General features: G+C 41.1%; 1 protein-coding gene across 1 annotated transcript in view; it reads left to right on the top strand.

The window, feature by feature from the left end:
- The window catches only part of LOC139742777 (speract receptor-like), a 482,274-nt gene extending 462,117 nt beyond the window's left edge, over nt 1-20,157 (top strand). The window contains exons 20-22 of the mRNA XM_071653295.1: nt 12,836-13,079; nt 13,712-13,810; nt 19,332-20,157. Coding sequence (XP_071509396.1) covers nt 12,836-13,079; nt 13,712-13,810; nt 19,332-20,104 — 1,116 coding nt within the window. The 3' untranslated portion in view covers nt 20,105-20,157. The remainder of the gene's footprint in view (nt 1-12,835; nt 13,080-13,711; nt 13,811-19,331) is intronic.
- Nucleotides 20,158-20,884: the final 727 nt, after the last annotated feature.

The raw sequence follows: 20,884 nt of genomic DNA, 5'->3' as shown, positions 1-20,884 counted from the left end.
CGTGAATTCAACGGGTGTTTGTTTTCTGATGCACGGTCATATATATATATATATATATATATATATATATATATAGCAATAATAAAGTCACAACAGAGGAATGCAGGGAATGCATTAATAGCCAATCTTGATTTAATGAATAATCCGAATTTTCGAGGAACCTTCCTCTTCTTCAGGGATGACAGTGCGAATATTCACAATGATTATTAAGAGTGAGGTGTTACTACCCTGCTAGCGCGCGCAATAAGTGTAACCAAAACAAAAAAAATAATAGATAATAACAACAAACGCATGTTGTGCGCTTATGAGTGTCATACTACACGTCATAATAGATAAGACGTCACACTAGGATTGCGCGCGCTGCACAAAAAGATCATGAGACAATAATAGCAATAATAGAAACGTCATAAAGGCAATGAAGTTAACATGATACAATGAAGGTGCCAATGGATTTTCACGGTGATATGTCAATATCCCACCAGCGCGCGTAGTCTCAGTGTAACCAAAACAAAGGATAACAAATAATAACAATAAACGCATGCTGAGTTGCGTGAATATATGAGTGCCATACTGTGCGTTATAACAGAGAAGACGTCACACTGAGATGGCACGCGCTGCACAAAGGAGACAATAATTATGAACGATAATAGAAACGTCATAAAGGCAATGAAGTGATACAATCTGTCAAGTGCTTGTACGCATTATATACAGAGGAGAGACGAGAGAGCAAAAAGTAGGAAAGGAGGGAATAAGGAGAGAAGAAAGTCACAAGAAAAAATGTCATAATATACATGAGGTACACTTACTCGTAACACATCAAGACTGCGCAAGTTGTCTAGTACCAGAAAAATAAACTGCAGACCTCTACAAGGGTGAAATTATCAACAGCGGAGTAGCAACTGAAATTAGTTATCGGAAGAAAGTGTATGGGCTGAGCCAGGAAAGATCTTTGTTCATGCCTGTTTCAAAACTGCGGCTCCGAACAATGAAACGCAGTTCTGCCCACTTCCTGTCTTCAGCCGATTTGTAACCCCCGCCAAAGATGCAGACTTTCAAGTCTTTCATCGAATGGCGGGGGTCACTGAAGTGGTTCGCCACTGGAGTATCTTTATGCTTGAGGATTGAGCTTTTGTGGTTATTGAACCTCATGCGAAACTTCGTGCTTGTCTCACCTATGTATGACACCCCTGGGCATTTACTGCACATAATACAGTAAAGCACATTGCTAGAGTCGCATGTGTGGTCCGGTGGTTTGATTCTGAGTGACGGAGAGATTTGCCCCACTGTTTCTGTCACCAGATGGTTACAAATTTGACATCGTGGTTTGTCGCACCTCTTGTTACCTTTTGGGGTTGCAGGTTTTGGTAACTCACTCTGCACCAGAAGTGATCTCAAGTTGGGTGGTTGTCTTTGGGAGTGTAGAGGTGGTTCACCCAATATTGTAGAAAGTCTGGGATCAAGTTGAATATTCGTCCACTCTTTCTTGGTCGTGGAGACAAACTTTTTGACTTGTGGGTGGAATGTAGTAACGAGAGGAATGCGATCGTTCCTCTCATCTTTAGGTTTAGAGTCTAACAGGTCTTCTCTCCGTTTTTCATTGACCCTTTTGAGCACATTGTTCACGAGGCGAACTGGATAACCCCTTCTGACAAAATGTTCTCCCAGACGTACAGCATCTTCTTCAAACACCTTGGGGTCAGAGGTGATCCGCTTATATCTGACTAGTTGGCTGTACACAATTGATTGCTTTGTGTGCAAGGGGTGGAACGAATTGTAATCTAAGTAGGTGAAGGAATCCGTGGGTTTAACATACACACTGGTGGAAAGCAAGTTACCATTCTTAGACACATTGACATCCAGGAAGTGGATTTCCTCTCTGGAGCTCTCCATTGTGAACTGGATGTGACGATTATGTTTGTTAAATGCCTCGTGAAAGGCTGCGAGGTCTTTTTCACTGTGGGGCCAGATTATGAAAATGTCGTCGATGTATCTCAGATACATTGAGGGTTGGAGAGTGCATTTAGAGAGGAAATCTTCTTCCAGGACTGCCATATATATGTTAGCGTACACGGGCGCCATCTTGGTCCCCATGGCGGTACCTTTTCGTTGAAGGTAGTGTTCTGACCCCAAGGTGTTTGAAGAAGATGCTGTACGTCTGAGAGAACATTTTGTCAGAAGAGGTTATCCAGTTCGCCTCGTGAACAATGCGCTCAAAAGGGTCAATGAAAAACGGAGAGAAGACCTGTTAGACTCTAAACCTAAAGATGAGAGGAACGATCGCATTCCTCTCGTTACTACATTCCACCCACAAGTCAAAAAGTTTGTCTCCACGACCAAGAAAGAGTGGACGAATATTCAGCTTGATCCCAGACTTTCTACAATATTGGGGGAACCACCTCTACACTCCCAAAGACAACCGCCCAACTTGAGATCACTTCTGGTGCAGAGTGAGTTACCAAAACCTGCAACCCCAAAAGGTAACAAGAGGTGCGACAAACCACGATGTCAAATTTGTAACCATCTGGTGACAGAAACAGTGGTGCAAATCTCTCCGTCACTCAGAATCAAACCACCGGACCACACATGCGACTCTAGCAATGTGCTTTACTGTATTATGTGCAGTAAATGCCCAGGGGTGTCATACATAGGTGAGACAAGCACGAAGTTTCGCATGAGGTTCAATAACCACAAAAGCTCAATCCTCAAGCATAAAGATACTCCAGTGGCGAACCACTTCAGTGACCCCCGCCATTCGATGAAAGACTTGAAAGTCTGCATCTTTGGCGGGGGTTACAAATCGGCTGAAGACAGGAAGTGGGCAGAACTGCGTTTCATTGTTCGGAGCCGCAGTTTTGAAACAGGCATGAACAAAGATCTTTCCTGGCTCAGCCCATACACTTTCTTCCGATAACTAATTTCAGTTGCTACTCCGCTGTTGATAATTTCACCCTTGTAGAGGTCTTCAGTTTATTTTTCTGGTACTAGACAACTTGCGCAGTCTTGATGTGTTACGAGTAAGTGTACCTCATGTATATTATGACATTTTTTCTTGTGACTTTCTTCTCTCCTTATTCCCTCCTTTCCTACTTTTTGCTCTCTCGTCTCTCCTCTGTATATAATGCGTACAAGCACTTGACAGATTGTATCACTTCATTGCCTTTATGACGTTTCTATTATCGTTCATAATTATTGTCTCCTTTGTGCAGCGCGTGCCATCTCAGTGTGACGTCTTCTCTGTTATAACGCACAGTATGGCACTCATATATTCACGCAACTCAGCATGCGTTTATTGTTATTATTTGTTATCCTTTGTTTTGGTTACACTGAGACTACGCGCGCTGGTGGGATATTGACGTATCACTGTGAAAATTCATTGGCACCTTCATTGTATCATGTTAACTTCATTGCCTTTATGACGTTTCTATTATTGCTATTATTGTCTCATGATCTTTTTGTGCAGCGCGCGCAATCCTAGTGTGACGTCTTATCTATTATGACGTGTAGTATGACACTCATAAGCGCACAACATGCGTTTGTTGTTATTATCCATTATTTTTTTGTTTTGGTTACACTTATTGCGCGCGCTAGCAGGGTAGTAACACCTCACTCTTAATAATCATTGTGAATATTCGCACTGTCATCCCTGAAGAAGAGGAAGGTTCCTCGAAAATTCGGATTATTCATTAAATCAAGATTGGCTATTAATGCATTCCCTGCATTCCTCTGTTGTGACTTTATTATTGCTATTTGTAGTACTGCCAATACGCGGAACAACTACAATATATATATATATATATATATATATATATATATGTTGATAAGGTAGTCCACGTGTTGGCAAGATAAAAAGATAAGTAACAAAGCTGCAACAAAGTTCATGCTGTATTCACCAACGGTTTATTTCTTCACACAAATTTTCGGGCGTCTCGCCGCCCTTTCTCAAGTGTTGATACTGAGAGAACAATAACAAAATTAAGCCATAACAATATATTGCAACCGTGTTACTAAGGATGCGCGCTTTAACGCATCCATGCTAGGCATCCTAACACCCAGCGCGCATCCTGGCAACAGTACAATGTTACGTCATAATGAAATTACAATGAGTATAAAGCATACATGAAAAAACTTGGCACGACTGATACAGAAGTAATTCCTCTGAATACGCAGCTGCGGTGGTAATGTAAAAGCAGTGCATTATTTCTTTCAAAATTCAACATACACATAAATTAACTTTAATTCTAGTGTATAGATAATCTTTACATAATCTGAAATTATCATGATCAATATAAACATTCGATTTTTTTTAAATCAAACTGAATCGTCACACTGATGGTTATGCAAAATATGTGCAAGCAGTTTACCATTCCTTTCAAACTTCAGCATACACATACATTAACTTCCAAATTCTGGTGAGTAGATAGTCTTTAAATAATCTGAGACTATAGCATGAATATGAAATACGTGAAAAATCATATTTTTCTTCTTTTGATTAAATAGATACGTCACAATACGTCTCGGAGTGGAAAAAAGACTGGTTCCAAGAAATGGTTAAAAGGAGCGTCAGCATTATATCACTCAAGCAATATAATGATAAGATCTATTGCAGCGGGGTAAACGGGAGAACATACAACAATAAGCGGCGCACCTACTTGTAAAAAGTGTAGTTCGTGAGCCATGATAGATCTATGTTCATGCCCTGTCCCTGGAAGCTTCGTGTGCGGATGATTGTTTTTAGTTCTTTCACGTGTCTTTCTTCAAATGCTTCCATGTCCTTGTATAAAATGCAACATTGCAGATCTGTTAGTGTGTGATTTGGTTTGTTGAAGTGTTGTGCGACTGGATGTTGTGTTTGACTTCTAATGATTGTGCTTTTGTGATTGTTGAAACGTTGTCTAAAATTTGTTGTTTCTCCGATGTAGACAGCCAGGGGACATTGCTTGCATGTAAGGCTGTATACTACATTCTTGCTGTTGCAGTCCCCTGACGTCGGATGGAGGGTGTGGCCGGAGCCAAGTGTGATATCTGTATCTGTGATTAGGTGAGCGCATATTTGACATCGTTTGTTTCCACATTTATGATTTCCAGTAGGATTGATTGTTCTGTTGACTCGAGATCGTGTAAGCAAACTCTTCAGGTTGCGTGGCTGTCGTTGTGCATGTAAGGGACGTGCTGTTAACTCGGGAGCTACCGATTGGACTTGTTTGAGAGTAGGCCATTCTTTCCTCACTTCCTTCATGAACTGTTGTGATGTGGGATGATATGTTGTTACAAAGACTTTGCGTGTGTGTGAGTCTTTGGGTTTCAGATTATCATGATGTAGTAAGGATGAGCGTCTTTTTGCTATCGCGCGGTCCCTACCTGCTTGCACAATGTCTAACGGGTACCCCGCTGCAACGAATTTTTGCCCCAGCTTCAAAGACGCATCCAGAAATTCCTTGTGATCAGAAATGATTCGTCTGTAGCGGAGCATTTGACTGTACACAATTGACCTCTTAATATGAGGGAAGCTGAACACGTCTGTTTACCACAAACCTACAGACAGACAGACGTATCTTAAGTACAACAGCTTCCATCCTAATCATATTAAGAGGTCAATTGTGTACAGTCAAATGCTCCGCTACAGACGAATCATTTCTGATCACAAGGAATTTCTGGATGCGTCTTTGAAGCTGGGGCAAAAATTCGTTGCAGCGGGGTACCCGTTAGACATTGTGCAAGCAGGTAGGGACCGCGCGATAGCAAAAAGACGCTCATCCTTACTACATCATGATAATCTGAAACCCAAAGACTCACACACACGCAAAGTCTTTGTAACAACATATCATCCCACATCACAACAGTTCATGAAGGAAGTGAGGAAAGAATGGCCTACTCTCAAACAAGTCCAATCGGTAGCTCCCGAGTTAACAGCACGTCCCTTACATGCACAACGACAGCCACGCAACCTGAAGAGTTTGCTTACACGATCTCGAGTCAACAGAACAATCAATCCTACTGGAAATCATAAATGTGGAAACAAACGATGTCAAATATGCGCTCACCTAATCACAGATACAGATATCACACTTGGCTCCGGCCACACCCTCCATCCGACGTCAGGGGACTGCAACAGCAAGAATGTAGTATACAGCCTTACATGCAAGCAATGTCCCCTGGCTGTCTACATCGGAGAAACAACAAATTTTAGACAACGTTTCAACAATCACAAAAGCACAATCATTAGAAGTCAAACACAACATCCAGTCGCACAACACTTCAACAAACCAAATCACACACTAACAGATCTGCAATGTTGCATTTTATACAAGGACATGGAAGCATTTGAAGAAAGACACGTGAAAGAACTAAAAACAATCATCCGCACACGAAGCTTCCAGGGACAGGGCATGAACATAGATCTATCATGGCTCACGAACTACACTTTTTACAAGTAGGTGCGCCGCTTATTGTTGTATGTTCTCCCGTTTACCCCGCTGCAATAGATCTTATCATTATATTGCTTGAGTGATATAATGCTGACGCTCCTTTTAACCATTTCTTGGAACCAGTCTTTTTTCCACTCCGAGACGTATTGTGACGTATCTATTTAATCAAAAGAAGAAAAATATGATTTTTCACGTATTTCATATTCATGCTATAGTCTCAGATTATTTAAAGACTATCTACTCACCAGAATTTGGAAGTTAATGTATGTGTATGCTGAAGTTTGAAAGGAATGGTAAACTGCTTGCACATATTTTGCATAACCATCAGTGTGACGATTCAGTTTGATTTAAAAAAAATCGAATGTTTATATTGATCATGATAATTTCAGATTATGTAAAGATTATCTATACACTAGAATTAAAGTTAATTTATGTGTATGTTGAATTTTGAAAGAAATAATGCACTGCTTTTACATTACCACCGCAGCTGCGTATTCAGAGGAATTACTTCTGTATCAGTCGTGCCAAGTTTTTTCATGTATGCTTTATACTCATTGTAATTTCATTATGACGTAACATTGTACTGTTGCCAGGATGCGCGCTGGGTGTTAGGATGCCTAGCATGGATGCGTTAAAGCGCGCATCCTTAGTAACACGGTTGCAATATATTGTTATGGCTTAATTTTGTTATTGTTCTCTCAGTATCAACACTTGAGAAAGGGCGGCGAGACGCCCGAAAATTTGTGTGAAGAAATAAACCGTTGGTGAATACAGCATGAACTTTGTTGCAGCTTTGTTACTTATCTTTATATATATATATATATATATATATATATATATATATATATCATATATATATATATATATATATAATATACATATTATATATATAATATATACATTATATATATATATATACTTTTCCGAAAAGGAGGAACAGTAAGAGGAATAATGATGTTTGTTTTTGTTTGTTTGATTGTTTGATTGTTTGATTCATTTTCCATATGAGAAGATGGCTGGATAGCCCATATTCAGCTACGTTAAGCTGGTCTTCCATGGGGTCCAGTTGGGTGTGAGGTAGGACCACTTCACCGGGTTAAACACCCTGCTCTTTGCGATGAATGAATGAAGCGGGATCTTTTACGTGCATGAGTTGTTACTCTCTCATACACGGGACCTCCATTTTAGGTCCTATCCGAGGGACAGAGTGTTTTGCCTCTTGCTAGAGGGGACGGTATGCTTACACACAACATTGCTCAGTCCAGACTCGGGTTCGAACCCGGGCCGCGTGAACGTGAGGCAGACGCGCTACCGACTGAGCCAACTCACCGCCCGTCATGTCAAAGCTACGCACCAATTTTTCCTTCCTTTCTCATATCTCACAATGTATCATAATGCATATATACAGCAAATCCTTTGAATTTTTGAGAAGGAGCAAAATAATGTGCTTTTGTCTTGTCTTTTTTGAATCTTAAAACGACTAGTGCAATGTAAAAGTGCAGTTTCATTCCATATTAGAGTCCTGAAATACTTATGGTATCTGCCCCGCTGTAGTCCGAATGCTCGCAGAATGGCAAATACTATGTGATGGAGAATCTCGTCGCTGAAAGGCCTGGATAAACATGACACCAATTCATTACATTTTGTGCGACATATATCATTTTATTCTGACCATGCGGTACATGTGGTCAATCGCGTTCGCCTTATTGTACTTGTCGACGTCACTCATCAAACTTGCCACGTACCTAACATTACCCAAAGTCAACCGCAGATATACCCGCAGCTTCATAAAGCCATTGCGCCCTACGCCATTTCCCCTATACCTTCACTGCGTAGTCTTTTTCTTCGTCTTCGTCTTCTACATCTTCTTTTTATCTTTAATGCTACAAAATGATGCCACTACTACTGTAGCGCGAGGATATTCGGTGAGAGTCATTATTATCTTCTGCGAATGCAAGTTCAGTTTTACTCTGGTGTATGATTATCCGGCATATTTGATGATGACCCAAAACAGGAGGACAGCCAACATTCCCAAACCAGAAAACAAGATCACTTCGACGAACAAAATACGGTTGGCACTATTTAGATTGCAAAAAAAAGAAACAATCACAAGATTGATAAGGAAGAAAGTTATCATAAGTTAAAGCGACTATATTCCTTTATGGCTGGATTCCTGGTTACGTAGTTTAGAAAAGGCTGTGAATAAATTGCAGTGAACTACTTGTAGCTTTCGATTAGGCTGAGATCTGTACTTCCCTACATCTCTTTTGACTGAAATCATTCTAGTCGAATCGGTTAATTTTTCCTCCCTGAGTTCATACATGAAAATCAGTCCGTAATCTTCCTTGAAGGCACCACACTCCGTGCAGCCTCCGTATTCATATCGGAAAACTCCGTGAGGATGTAAGGACGTCTGTTACGGCACAAATTGTCGCCCCTGCATAATTTGTCGCCTGGCGATAAATGAGTTATGCTGCTTGTGCAGTTCCCAATTTTTACCTCGATGGCGACAATTTGTGCTGGCAAAATCAAACGTAGCTGCACAAATTGTCGTCGGCCATGCACTATGAATTGTGTGGTTGGAGTGTTGCTCCGGTGTTATGCTTGGGTGGGGTGGGTATGACTGGTAAGTTATGCGTATGTGTGTGTGTGTGTGGGCGGCTGCATGGCATGTGTTGTGTATGATTTGTAGGTGCGTATTATGTGACTTGTGTATGCGTTTGCGCATAGCTGTGGGTGTGTGTGTGTGTTCGGAGTATAATAATACAATATGTGGAACGTGTATGAGCACGTGTTTATAGAGTTCAAAGCGGCGTTGATTTCAAAATAGTATGGGTGTGTCAATTTCAGCGGTGAGGCGGGCTAGGAGAGAGAGACCGAGAGAAAAGTCATACGAGGGCGGTATCCTCCCTAAATGTTATCTGCCTTTGTTCATTTTTTTTTTCACTGCATTTATATTCTTCCATCAGTCTTAACTTCAACTTCCATATCACTATTCTTTGTCCCAGAATAAATTTGGCATGCTTTATGCATGAGCAAATAATTTCAACACGCCGTAAATAATTTCTCAATCGTTAGTTGATTTTAGCACAAACGAACTGCCATATGCACACCCCAAATACATACGTATTTATAAACAAACACCAACAAACACTCAAACAAATCCTCATAATGCATATAAACCACCTCAACACACATTCTTCCATAATATGCAATAACACACACACACACGCACACACACACACACACACACACACACACAAACGCGCACGAACGGACACTCAATCATCATGTGCGCGCGCACATACACACTTCCTTGAAACCTCACCGTGACTTTTTACATGGCTTGTTTGCATGGATGTAGCCATGTTTAGTTATGTGTTGGTATTTCAATGACTATGTCAAGAATGATATTACCACCCAAAATGTGCTTCCCCGGCGGGCGACAATTTGTGCCGTCAGCCCCATGCACAATTTGTCGCCTGTTTCAGGGGGCGACAATTTGTGCCGGGGCGACAATTTGTGTCGCAACAGACGTCCATTTAGCACCGGTATCAACCGGGATTTCATGTATTTTGCCAATGCGAACCAATATTTGGATGTGACACATGTTATATACGTATTACTTTGATGTGCAGGTTTCACTCTCTTTTAGTTCTTTAAATCGCTCACATCTTCCCCCACCATTTTAACTATCAACTTCTCATACTGTCCATAAAGTGGTCGCCTGAGAAGCCAAGGTTTGACCCACACACTCCGTCCTCTCGCTGTTTTCCGGGTTTGTTTTGTTGGTTTTTTTTTTTCTGCCGTGATGTTTGCTGCAAAATAAGAGCTTCAACAAAGAGTTTTAAGGCCCTGTCACACCTTTCCGGGCAAGCCTTGAGTGCGACTTGTGAAGGACAATTTTTACTACCTGGAGGTCCCCGCAGATGACCCACACATGACAGTACCTAGCACGTATCTCACCCGTAGTTACCCGGAGTTGCTCACGCAAGTCCTATTCACCCGCAGCCAAGTTTAGGCCCTGTCACACCTTTCCGAGCAAGCTAGGCGGGCTTGTTGCGTCTTACCTGCAGGCTGGACCCGTGCTAATTCCGTTCTACTTCCGTGTGACCTGCGTGTCAGGCACATGGGTGGCGAGTGAGGGCTGACAACTGGGTGAAGGAATCCCTCTGAAGGAATGGCAGAAGACCCACGGAATGTCATTATCTTGGCCGCATACGGGGACTGCGAAGTACCTGCGTTACAGCTGCAAATTACCTGCGTGGGAGTTGCCTGCGAGGTTCTGCCCTTTAAAGGCCCTGTCACACCTTTCCGGACAAACCTTGCGTGCGACTTGCGAAGGACAATTTTTACCACCTGGAGGTCCCCGCAGATGACCCGCACATGACAGTACCTAGCACGTATCTCACCCGTAGTTACCCGGAGTTGCTCACGCAAGTCCTATTCACCCGTAGCCAAGTTTAGGCCCTGTCACACCTTTCCGGGCAAGCTAGAGGCGGGGTTGTTGCGTGTGGGGATTTTCCAGCACGCAGGACAATTTTTGCAGGGGGACAAGGATTTGGGCAAGTTTCGCATGCGTCTTTCCTGCTGGATCCGTGCTACTTACGTTCTACTTCCGTATGACCTGCGTGTCAGGCGCATGGGTGGCGAGTGAGGGCTGACAACTCGGTGAAGGAATCCATCTGAAGAAATTTGATATAGCAGAAGTCCCACAGAATGTCATTAGGGAGCTTCAGATTTGCAGCGCGGACCCTTGAGCCGACGCTTGAGCTGGACGTTCTCCTCTCCCCTGCGTAGTTCTTTTTCTATCTGAAAAAGTAGCTTTAAATTACGCTGGCACGCAACGATTAAAAAAATGGCGCCCCCATATGATCGGTGCACGAAGTAGCTCTCTACGTCGTAAATTGAGCGGACGTAAAAATAGCCCAGAACGCGTAGTGAAAAACTCAGACGACGCAAGCTATAAATAGATTGACTCGACGCGCGATTCTGCGCATGTTCAGAACATGTTTTTTTTTCCTCTGAACATCCCCGACGCGAAAATCTAAAGCTCCCAATTATCTTGGCCGCATACGGGGACTGCGAGGTACCTGCGTTACAGCTACGAAGTACCTGCGTAGGAGTTTTTCCCCTCCGTATTATTGTCTTGTTCATTCCAGTCCTCGCTCCGATGAACATGTAGCTATCAGACGACATTCTCACTGCGTCTGGTTAGGCTAGGCTACACAGTATTTTCCGTCCCGTCTCTCTACGGACTGCCTCCAAGTCTTGTTGCTGTTTATTACGTGTTGCCACGTTTTGTTGCGTTCATCCCGATTTATTATGGCCTTTAAGGTTTCTCATTAGCATCGGGACTCCCATGGCAATTCTTTTGACAGTTTTTGACAGTCCACAGTGTAAACGCCGTAATTAAAAAGGGCTTTAGCAATTGCCAAATCCTGCGACACAGTCTGTCTACTGCTAGAATCCACTACAACTAATAATATCTGACAATAGTGATACGTCCATTTTCACGACCCATTTACCCTTAAAATACTTTCAAGGGCACAGGACGTTTTGAGAGAGGTAGCAAACACTCACACTCTGTCTTGTCGGAATGGGTTCATTGAGAAGATACGTGCCTGCCTTACAAGTTGTCGGTGGAAGAATAAACTATGGAACACAAATGAGAAGGTACAAGCTGCGTAAGGCGATACAATCATAACATTCATTTGAACTGTAGATCATTGCTATAAACAGCAACACCGAATGGGAGTACTATACTTTCTGCCAAGCTCGAAAAGAGAGATGATCATCGCTTCATTGAAATTAATCAAGCAACAACAGAAGAAAACAATAAAAGACGTAACAACTCAATAGAAAAAAACAACAGAGTCAATTACATCAATACGTTGTGAATTGGCAAACATTGTACAAAAATAAAATTAATGCTAGAAATTTAGTCTGAAATGATAGGATAATCTGGTCAACATGGACAAACTCTAAAATGTGTGCTGCTACAGCTAAATGCCATTGAACGCAATTCAGAATTTCCTCAACTTTTACTTTTGGCTACGTTTCCATTTTTGCTTATAACCATTGTGCCACCATGGTGATCCAGTCAATTTCACAAATTTACATTGGGGCTAGTAACGGCAATACAACTCACCAGTTTGGGTCATTAAACATCCGGTTTTAAACGATGAGCTTTCAATTAAGGAAAACATGCTTTCAGAAAAATCTTGAGGCATCCAGACGTTGATATTCGTTACAATTATATATTTCTGAGCAAATTAAACACCGCAATTACAGGATCTCGTATAACACTGGTCCTCTTGATCAGCAGTAGGCGAAAGCATCATGCACGATATAATGCTTCTATAAGATATACAACTATTGTTTTGTTTTCGTTTCAATCTGTCTTGCAGGTCGTCAACCTTCTCAATGACCTCTATACTCTCTTTGATGACATAATCAGTTACTATAACGTCTACAAAGTGGAGACAATTGGTGATGCGTATATGCTTGTTTCGGGACTGCCGATACGAAACGGCAATAGGCATGCCGCTGAGATCGCTTCAACAGCACTCCATCTACTTGATGCTGTTCAGAAGTTCAAGATAAGACATCGACCCGAAGACACACTGAAGTTACGAGTAGGGATGCACTCAGGTAAGATTCTTATAACGGAGGTTATAGTTACACGCTGTATACATAGCAGAGTGCAATCAGAGGTAACCGATAATCTTTATATCAGTGTTTCCCCCCTTCACTTAATATCAGACTCCTCCTTATGCCGTTGTTGTTGTTTTATCAGTTATGGCTTCTCGATTGCAGATTTACATACAATGTATAATGCATAGTCGTTAGCATTCTCAATCATATCTGTAACATATCGGGTAACAATTTGCTAACAACTTTTACCTGTCAGCTTGTTTGGCCAAGTGTACCTTTTTAGGTATGTAGCTGTTATAGATGTTCTGAGATGTTTTGAATCATTGATAATTATGTTTTGTATTACTGTTATTTCTGTCATCATCACCATAATTGCATGACACAACATCCATGAAATAGGGCCTATATTAGGTATATTGCGTTAGATAACAGAGCACCATTACACGAGGCCATCGATGAAAGTAGAATTATGTCAAGGTTTGCCATTTAGATCCACGCAATCGTTACATTATATTTTGTCAATTTTGGGTTCACTGAATGAAATGGGTAAAGTTTTAGGCAGTTCACCGATTATTCAACCAGAATTTGCGCTCTCGGTCTCCCTCGTATGGTTTTGAAACATTCTATAGGTCCGGTGGTGTCAGGTGTGGTGGGTTTGACTATGCCCAGGTATTGTCTCTTTGGTGATACTGTCAACACAGCTTCCAGAATGGAGTCCAACGGAGAACGTGAGTCATTACGTGTATTACATTCATCACACTTTTGCATCTGCACTATTTACGTGTGCTTTTTGTCTCGCCCGCATTGTGGTAGCGAGACATATGCGTCACTTTATGTTGTCGTCGTCGGCGTCGTCAACAATTTGGTGTACTTTTTCTAACTTTCCACAGCTTTGAACTGTGACCGCCAAACTCGCACAACAGATATATGACCTAAAGTTGCCGGTCAAGTTCGAATATGGGTGAAGTCCGACAAGGTTAAAGGTCAAAGTGTCAATAACTTTTCCCTGGTTAGCACTGTACTCACAGTCTTGTGGTGTACTCTCAATAACTTTCCACAGATTTCAGCTATGATCACCAAAGTCACATCACAAAACATAAAGCTGCAGGTCAAGTTCGAATATGGGTTTAGTCCAACAAGTTCAAAGGCCAACTGGTCAAGGAACTCTACTTGATAAGCACTGAACACCTAGTATTATAGTGTACTCTCAACAAGTTTCCACAGCTTTTAGTTATGACCACCAAATTCATACCGCAGGTACATCGCTTAAATCTCAGGTTTGAATATTAGTAAATTCTGCAAGGTCAAAGGTCAAATGTGACCGTGCAATACAAAACCAAGAAAAAGTTGGACGCCCTGATTTTACGTGAGGAGTCAGAATAGGTGAAACGGGTCAACCTAGTCAATCTTGGGTTGTTGTTTTTTTGAATTTTCTAAAAGAACAATTCTGCATTATTCCTAAGTTTGAGATCATGAAATAAACGGGAAATTGCCCTCTTTTTGCAGTTTTTCTAGAACACTTTTTTGTAGAATATGTAAGTCTTATAGGCTCCTTTTCATTTTTTGAAAACCTTTTAAACACTCTTCATGTTCGACTCTATTGTAACTTTGAAAGGATGTTGCTACTGCGTTGCATGTTGGTGTTAGTCATGAAAAGAATGTGCCAGTGTGCACAATTTCAGCTAACTCTGATAATCCCTTCATTGTGGTTGTTATGGAGTTTACTTTCTCTCTTTTCTTTTGTCCAATTCACTGCTCAGAGCACAGCGTAATGCAAGATTAGGCAGTTGAATAGACCCTAAACTTCAGAGCCTCTTTTCTCAGTATTATAGACCCTTCTCCAGAGTATGTACGTCCTTCCTATCATTAGTTAGGTTTGGAAGGTCTATATTTTACTGAATTATACATCATCTTAAAGCTTAGAGTCTAGTCTTTTAGAATCTATCCTTAAAATCCATGTCTGGCGACTTTTTGTTGGTTTTGTGATACAGGGTTACAAATGGTCAATGGATTTTACCTGATAAGCACTGTACACATAGTATTGTGGTTCTCAAAAAAAATCCACAGCTTTGAGCTTTGACCACCAAAATTCACGCCACAGGTACTTCACCTAAAGATCTTAGTCAAGTTTGAACATTGTTGAATTCTGACAAGGACAACGGTCAAATTGACAATGAACTTTCCGTGATTCAACCCTATAAAGCCAAAGCTATTTTGACCCTTCCCAGGCACGGCGATACGGTGCAATTAAATCGCCGAAAGCATATGACCTCGAAGCGTCATTTGCATAAAGTAAACAGCTTGTGTACGCAAAACCGCTGGGGAAGTGTTGAAGGACAATCGCAATATCTCACCTCAGAAGCCATAATCTATACAGCAAATTGAAGAAGAAACTATTCTCTTACTCGTAATGTTAGTTTGTTGGGGTTTTATTGAGGATAAACCTTTGAAAATAACGTCGAAACTTAGCTTCCAAAACAGAAAATTTGGTCTCAAAACAAGTGTTATTTTCTCACATTTTCCTTCATTGCCCAAAAATGAAACTTCGGTATATGACTTATGGTAGTATATCCAAACTGTGTTCCAAATATCTTTTCTGTATCATTTGGCGCACGGTTATGTCTGGAAAAAATCAAGATCACTGTCACTTGTGACCCACGTAAAATCCATAGCGTAAGCAGTAGGCTGTCCGATATATCGGTTTTCGTGATGTATGAAACTGTTGAAGCACATTGCAGGGTCCCTCTCTTGCCCACTCACCACCCTGTGGACCGAAAACCGAACCCTGCCGCATTGCGCCGAACCCGACACCGCTGATTGGCTAAACGTGCACTGACCAGTAGAGAACGCATGCGCAGGAGGACGATCTAGTTGTGCATGTCCAGCATTTTCTCTTAAATTCGGTTGTCTTTTTGCTCTTATTTTCACCTAACTACTACATCTGTAATTGCGCAAACACGAAACTTCGCAGGTAGTGAGTCTGGTGTATACAGACTAGTAATATGTTAATCAAATGCATATTCGTGCAGGCGCAGACTTATGTCTGGAAAAAATCGTAACGCTTTCCCACGGCCGACTCAAACAGAAAAATACAAATATCTCGAAAGATACATCAGCATTTTCTCCCCAAAATCATATGAAGGATGATATATAAATATTACATATGTGTGTGAAGTTTCAAGGGATTTGGTGGTAAAATAAGGGAGATACGAGGAGGTGAACTTTCGAGATTTGTTGTCCTTCCTTCCACACAGTGCTTCGGTGACCGTTACGAATTCAAAAGCTTTGGCCTCTTATCAGTGAGTTAATTGCACCGTATCGCCGGCCAGGCCCCCGTGGGGAGGTGGGGGGCTGTGACCCCCCCCCCCCCCTCCCATATAACTTTTTTTTTCAATTATTTGTGACCCTGCACCTCAAAACAAACAGAAAGTCGCCAGACATGAATTTTTAGTTAAGACCATATTCTAAAAGAGCACACTTTAAGCTTTAAAATGATGTATAACTCAAATCAAATGGACTCTCATAACCTATCTAAGTATTGGAAAGAAAGCACAAACTCAGGAAAAGTGTGAACTGAGAAAAGAGGCTCTGAAGTACAGTGTCTATTCAAGCGCTTAATCTTTACCAAACCGTGCTGGCTGTGCGATGAATGGGACAAAAAACAGGAAGTAAACCACCAGAGTAACAACAATGAAGGGATTATCACATTAAACTGAAATTACGCATGCCTCATTAACACATTCTGTCCATAATTAATACCAACTCTCAAAGTAGTAGCGCTATCCTTTCAAAAGTTATTAGAGTTGAAAGTGAAGAGTGTGGACAAGGTTTTTCAGAAATGAAAAAGGGATTCTAAAGACACACCTAATCACACTATTCTACCAAAAATGCTCGAGATAAACTGCTAAAAAAAACACACATCCTGCCCGTTTTATGATACCAGAATTTAGCATATTGTAAAAGGAGACCCGCTCTTTCAGAAAATATGAAAAAGTCAAGTTCGGCTAGGTTGACCCATTTCACTTATTTTCAGTCCTCACGCAGAATCAGTGTGTGCGACTTTATGTTCGTTTTGAGGTGCACGGTCACATTTGATGTATCACCGTCATATCTAAGTCATATTTGGCACATGGATAGAGCACTCAAACTTTACATGACCTTCTATTTGAACTTTCTAAAGGTCACTTACTGAGGGCGCTTTTTACCCAAATGGATAGAGCACTCAAACTTTACATGACCTATAGTATTTGTGACCGTGCACCTCAAAACAAACATAAAGTCGCACACACTGATTTTGCGTGAGGACTGAAAATAAGTGAAATGGATAAACCTAGCCGAACTTGACTTTTTCATATTTTCTGAAAGAGCGGGTCTTCTTTTACATTATGCTAAAATTTGGTGTCATAAAACGGGCAGGAAAGTGTGGTTTTTTAAGCAGTTTCTCTCGAACATTTTTGGTAGAATAGTGTGATTAGGTGTGTCTTTTTCATTTCTGAAAAACCTTGTCCACACTCTTCACTTTCAACTCTAATAACTTTTGAAAGGATAGTGCTACTGCTTTGAAAGTTGGCATCAATTATGGACAGAATGTGTTAATGAGGCATTCTTAATTTCAGTTTAATTTGATAATCCCTTCATTGTTGTTACTCTGGTGGCTTACTTCCTGTTTTTTGTCCCATTCATTGCACAGCCAGCACGGTTTGGTAAAGATTAAGCGCTTGAATAGACACTGTGTACTTAAGAGCCTCTTCTCTCGGTTCACACTTTTCCTCAGTTTATGCTTTCTTTCCAATATTTAGATAGGTTAGGAGAGTCCATTTGATTTGAGTTATACATCATTTTAAAGCTTAAAGTCTGCTCTTTCAGAATATGGTCTTAACTAAAAATTCATGTCTGGCGACTTTTTGTTTGTTTTGAGGTGCAGTGTCACATTTGAGCTTTTTAAAGCTCACCCACTGAGAGCGCTATTTACCAAAATAGAAAGAAATAGGAAATATGCTTAACACATGATTTTTCTGTTTATTTTCTCTATCCCGAGTATATATGTCTTTATTTTGGCCCAACCATGTTCATGCTTGCCACAAACCAAAAGCAAGTCAAACTTCATTGTTTGTCATGGTTACAATTTCTCAAGGTCAGCACATGGGGGTGCTATTGATTACAGTATGTTTTTGATCGGTTCATGTATAGTTATCACATTTCATATTTCATCAATGCTAGTATTTTGAGTTTGCAGATGGATGATTTTTATGATAAACAAGTTATACTACAGGCAAAACTTGTGTGAAAGACTCAAAATAAAACAAAATAAAATGGTATCCTCTTTGAAAAATACTGGGGTTTTTTTAGTCATCTTTATCATTGCTATTGTTTGATGCCTATGCCACATGCAAAATAAAGGAAATGATAAGAAAAACATATCAGGGCCATTGACAACCATTATTCTTATTTTGCTAATTGAACAAATTACAGACAAGAAAACCATTTCATCCACTATTATATTGTTATGTGAAACTGGAACAGGAAAACACGCAAAATCTGACTGGTCTGGCATGGTTGTCAGTTTACTGTTGCCATGGCAACCAGCAATATCGGCCATAGCTAAATGATATATCAAAATGTTTGCAATAAAATAACAAAAAAAAATCGCCAAATTTGGTTGAAATTGGATCAAGGACGTAGGTGTGGCAATTAAAATATGGCACGGGGCACACTGTGCCCCCTTTGGACTTATAGGCTTAAGGGCCATATATTGAACGCTCTCAATAACTTCCCACAGCTTTGAGCTATGACCACAAAACTCACTCCACATATGCATCACCAAAAGATACCGGTCAAGTCCGAATATTGGTCAAGTCGGACAAGGTCAAAGGTCAAAAGGTAATAAATTTACATTGAAAAAAAGATATAATCACAAATTGCCTATGCGGGCGGGACCTCGCTTTGTGTTTGCCATGTTACTCATTAATGAGATTCTTCCGCTTCGTAGTATTTCTTTGTCTATGATGATATCAAAATAACACCATATTTACTGTTTCCGACAATTTGGTTTGCTCTGCGTATGTGTCCATCACTCCTAACAATATTTTGTTAATGCCTTGAGGTGATATCTTGGCCGCTGATAAAAACGTTACTTGCCTGAGTATCATCTACCCTCTTGATGTGTAGTGAATATGTAGTAACAGGCCAAAAGGAAGCGCTAAACATCACGATCTTCCCCTTTTTTTACTTTCCCTATACATACTCCAGCTTTAAAAATCCACTGTAGCTCCGAAAGTAAGGCCATTCTCGACGAAGTTGGTGGATATGATCTGACAGAGAGAGGACTCGTATTCATGAAGGGTAAAGGGGATCTTATGACGTATTGGATAACAGACCAAGATCCCTCCTACTGGAGAAGCAGACCGCGAAAGGATGATACGGACTATGTAATTACCGACGACGCTGACAGCGTAGGTGAAAAGCAGAAGCAGGAGAGAAGTCCAGGAAAGAGCTACCTACGCACACCACTTGGCTCAACGTACGTTACGCCAGCGATTTCCCGCCCCAGTACTGGTATGAAGACAGCAAGAAGCGTGCAGGATATCTGCACCACGAACGTGCGGGAAGGCGCGCAGCTTGGGCGAAACTCGGATGCAGTAACACGCCGACGAAACAGTGACATCTCAAGGACAGAACTACCGAAAAATGGGAAACACGGATACACTCTCTTGCCAATTGAATGCGACGACCCGATCCAGCTGCATTCAAAGAGCGAGGAGGTTGAAATAAGGACTACCGAGTTCGGGAACGGAAGTGGGGACTGCTGCAGCCAAGCGCGCAGCGTGTCAGCCTGTTCCTTGAATAGAGCTGACGCCACTGGAGAGGAAGGTACAATGAACGGCGCCCTCTCACAGCGTTCCAGAAACAACTCGCAAGGAAGCAAGACGAAAACCAAAAAGAACAGCACCACGGACTCTGGGATTGGCAGCAACGGGAACAGTTCTAGGGACTGCAACATACACAATGAAATTTTTCTTTGAATATCCAAAGCTATGGAACACCTAGCTATTAATTTTGTGGTGCCTGAGAACAAAATGGCCCTGCTTTACAAAAGCCCACAAAGATTCGCCATGTACAATTCTTTTTTTTTTTTTTTTTAGTTAGGGAAAATTTCGCCAAGAGAAAATTCAACTTTAAAATCATCAAAATTGAATGTTTGCAGCTAAACAAAGTAGATGATGGAAAATACATACAAGGCTGCTGTTCGGCAGGAAAAGTGGCTATGAAGTTGAGCGTATATTCAAGCGCACTGACTCACTTTAACCCGGTGTAGAACAGTGAGAGGATCGGAAACTCCGTGACAACCGCTGCGAAGTGAAGGTCAGAATAATCTAAAACCTCCTGCATAAATTCAATACATTCTATTCGTGATAACGTCCGAATATTCAAAGCTTCTGCTGACGTTTTAAAGCTTTTGTAAAGTTTTTTATGTACATTGACACCACTAATGGGTATAAAACTGAGAAAATCAACTCAACACAGACAAAATTGAGGTTTAAAAAGACTGGTGAATGTACTAATTTAACAAACAGAAAATTAATTTCATTTTTCAAAACTTTGACGTTACATTGAAAAAGGGTTACTGTCTGAAAACAATGAAAATCCCAAATCAGCCGAGTTGACCTACCATGGCATGCATATTTTAAGGCCTCTGGAAGAACTACTTGTCCGACTCTTTGAGGGTGTTCTTCTGCTGGGTCACAAATTCTAATAATTGTCCTCAAATTCGGAATTGATTTATTTTCGTTTTGTTTTGGTAT

This window comes from Diadema antillarum, unplaced genomic scaffold (genome assembly GCF_040938485.1).
Source record: "Diadema antillarum isolate AM-2024a unplaced genomic scaffold, OU_Dant_1.0 seq00001020_RagTag, whole genome shotgun sequence".
Taxonomy (NCBI): Eukaryota; Metazoa; Echinodermata; class Echinoidea; order Diadematoida; family Diadematidae; genus Diadema; species Diadema antillarum.
Note: the sequence above shows the minus strand (reverse complement) of the source record. Positions and strands in the feature narration are given on the sequence as shown.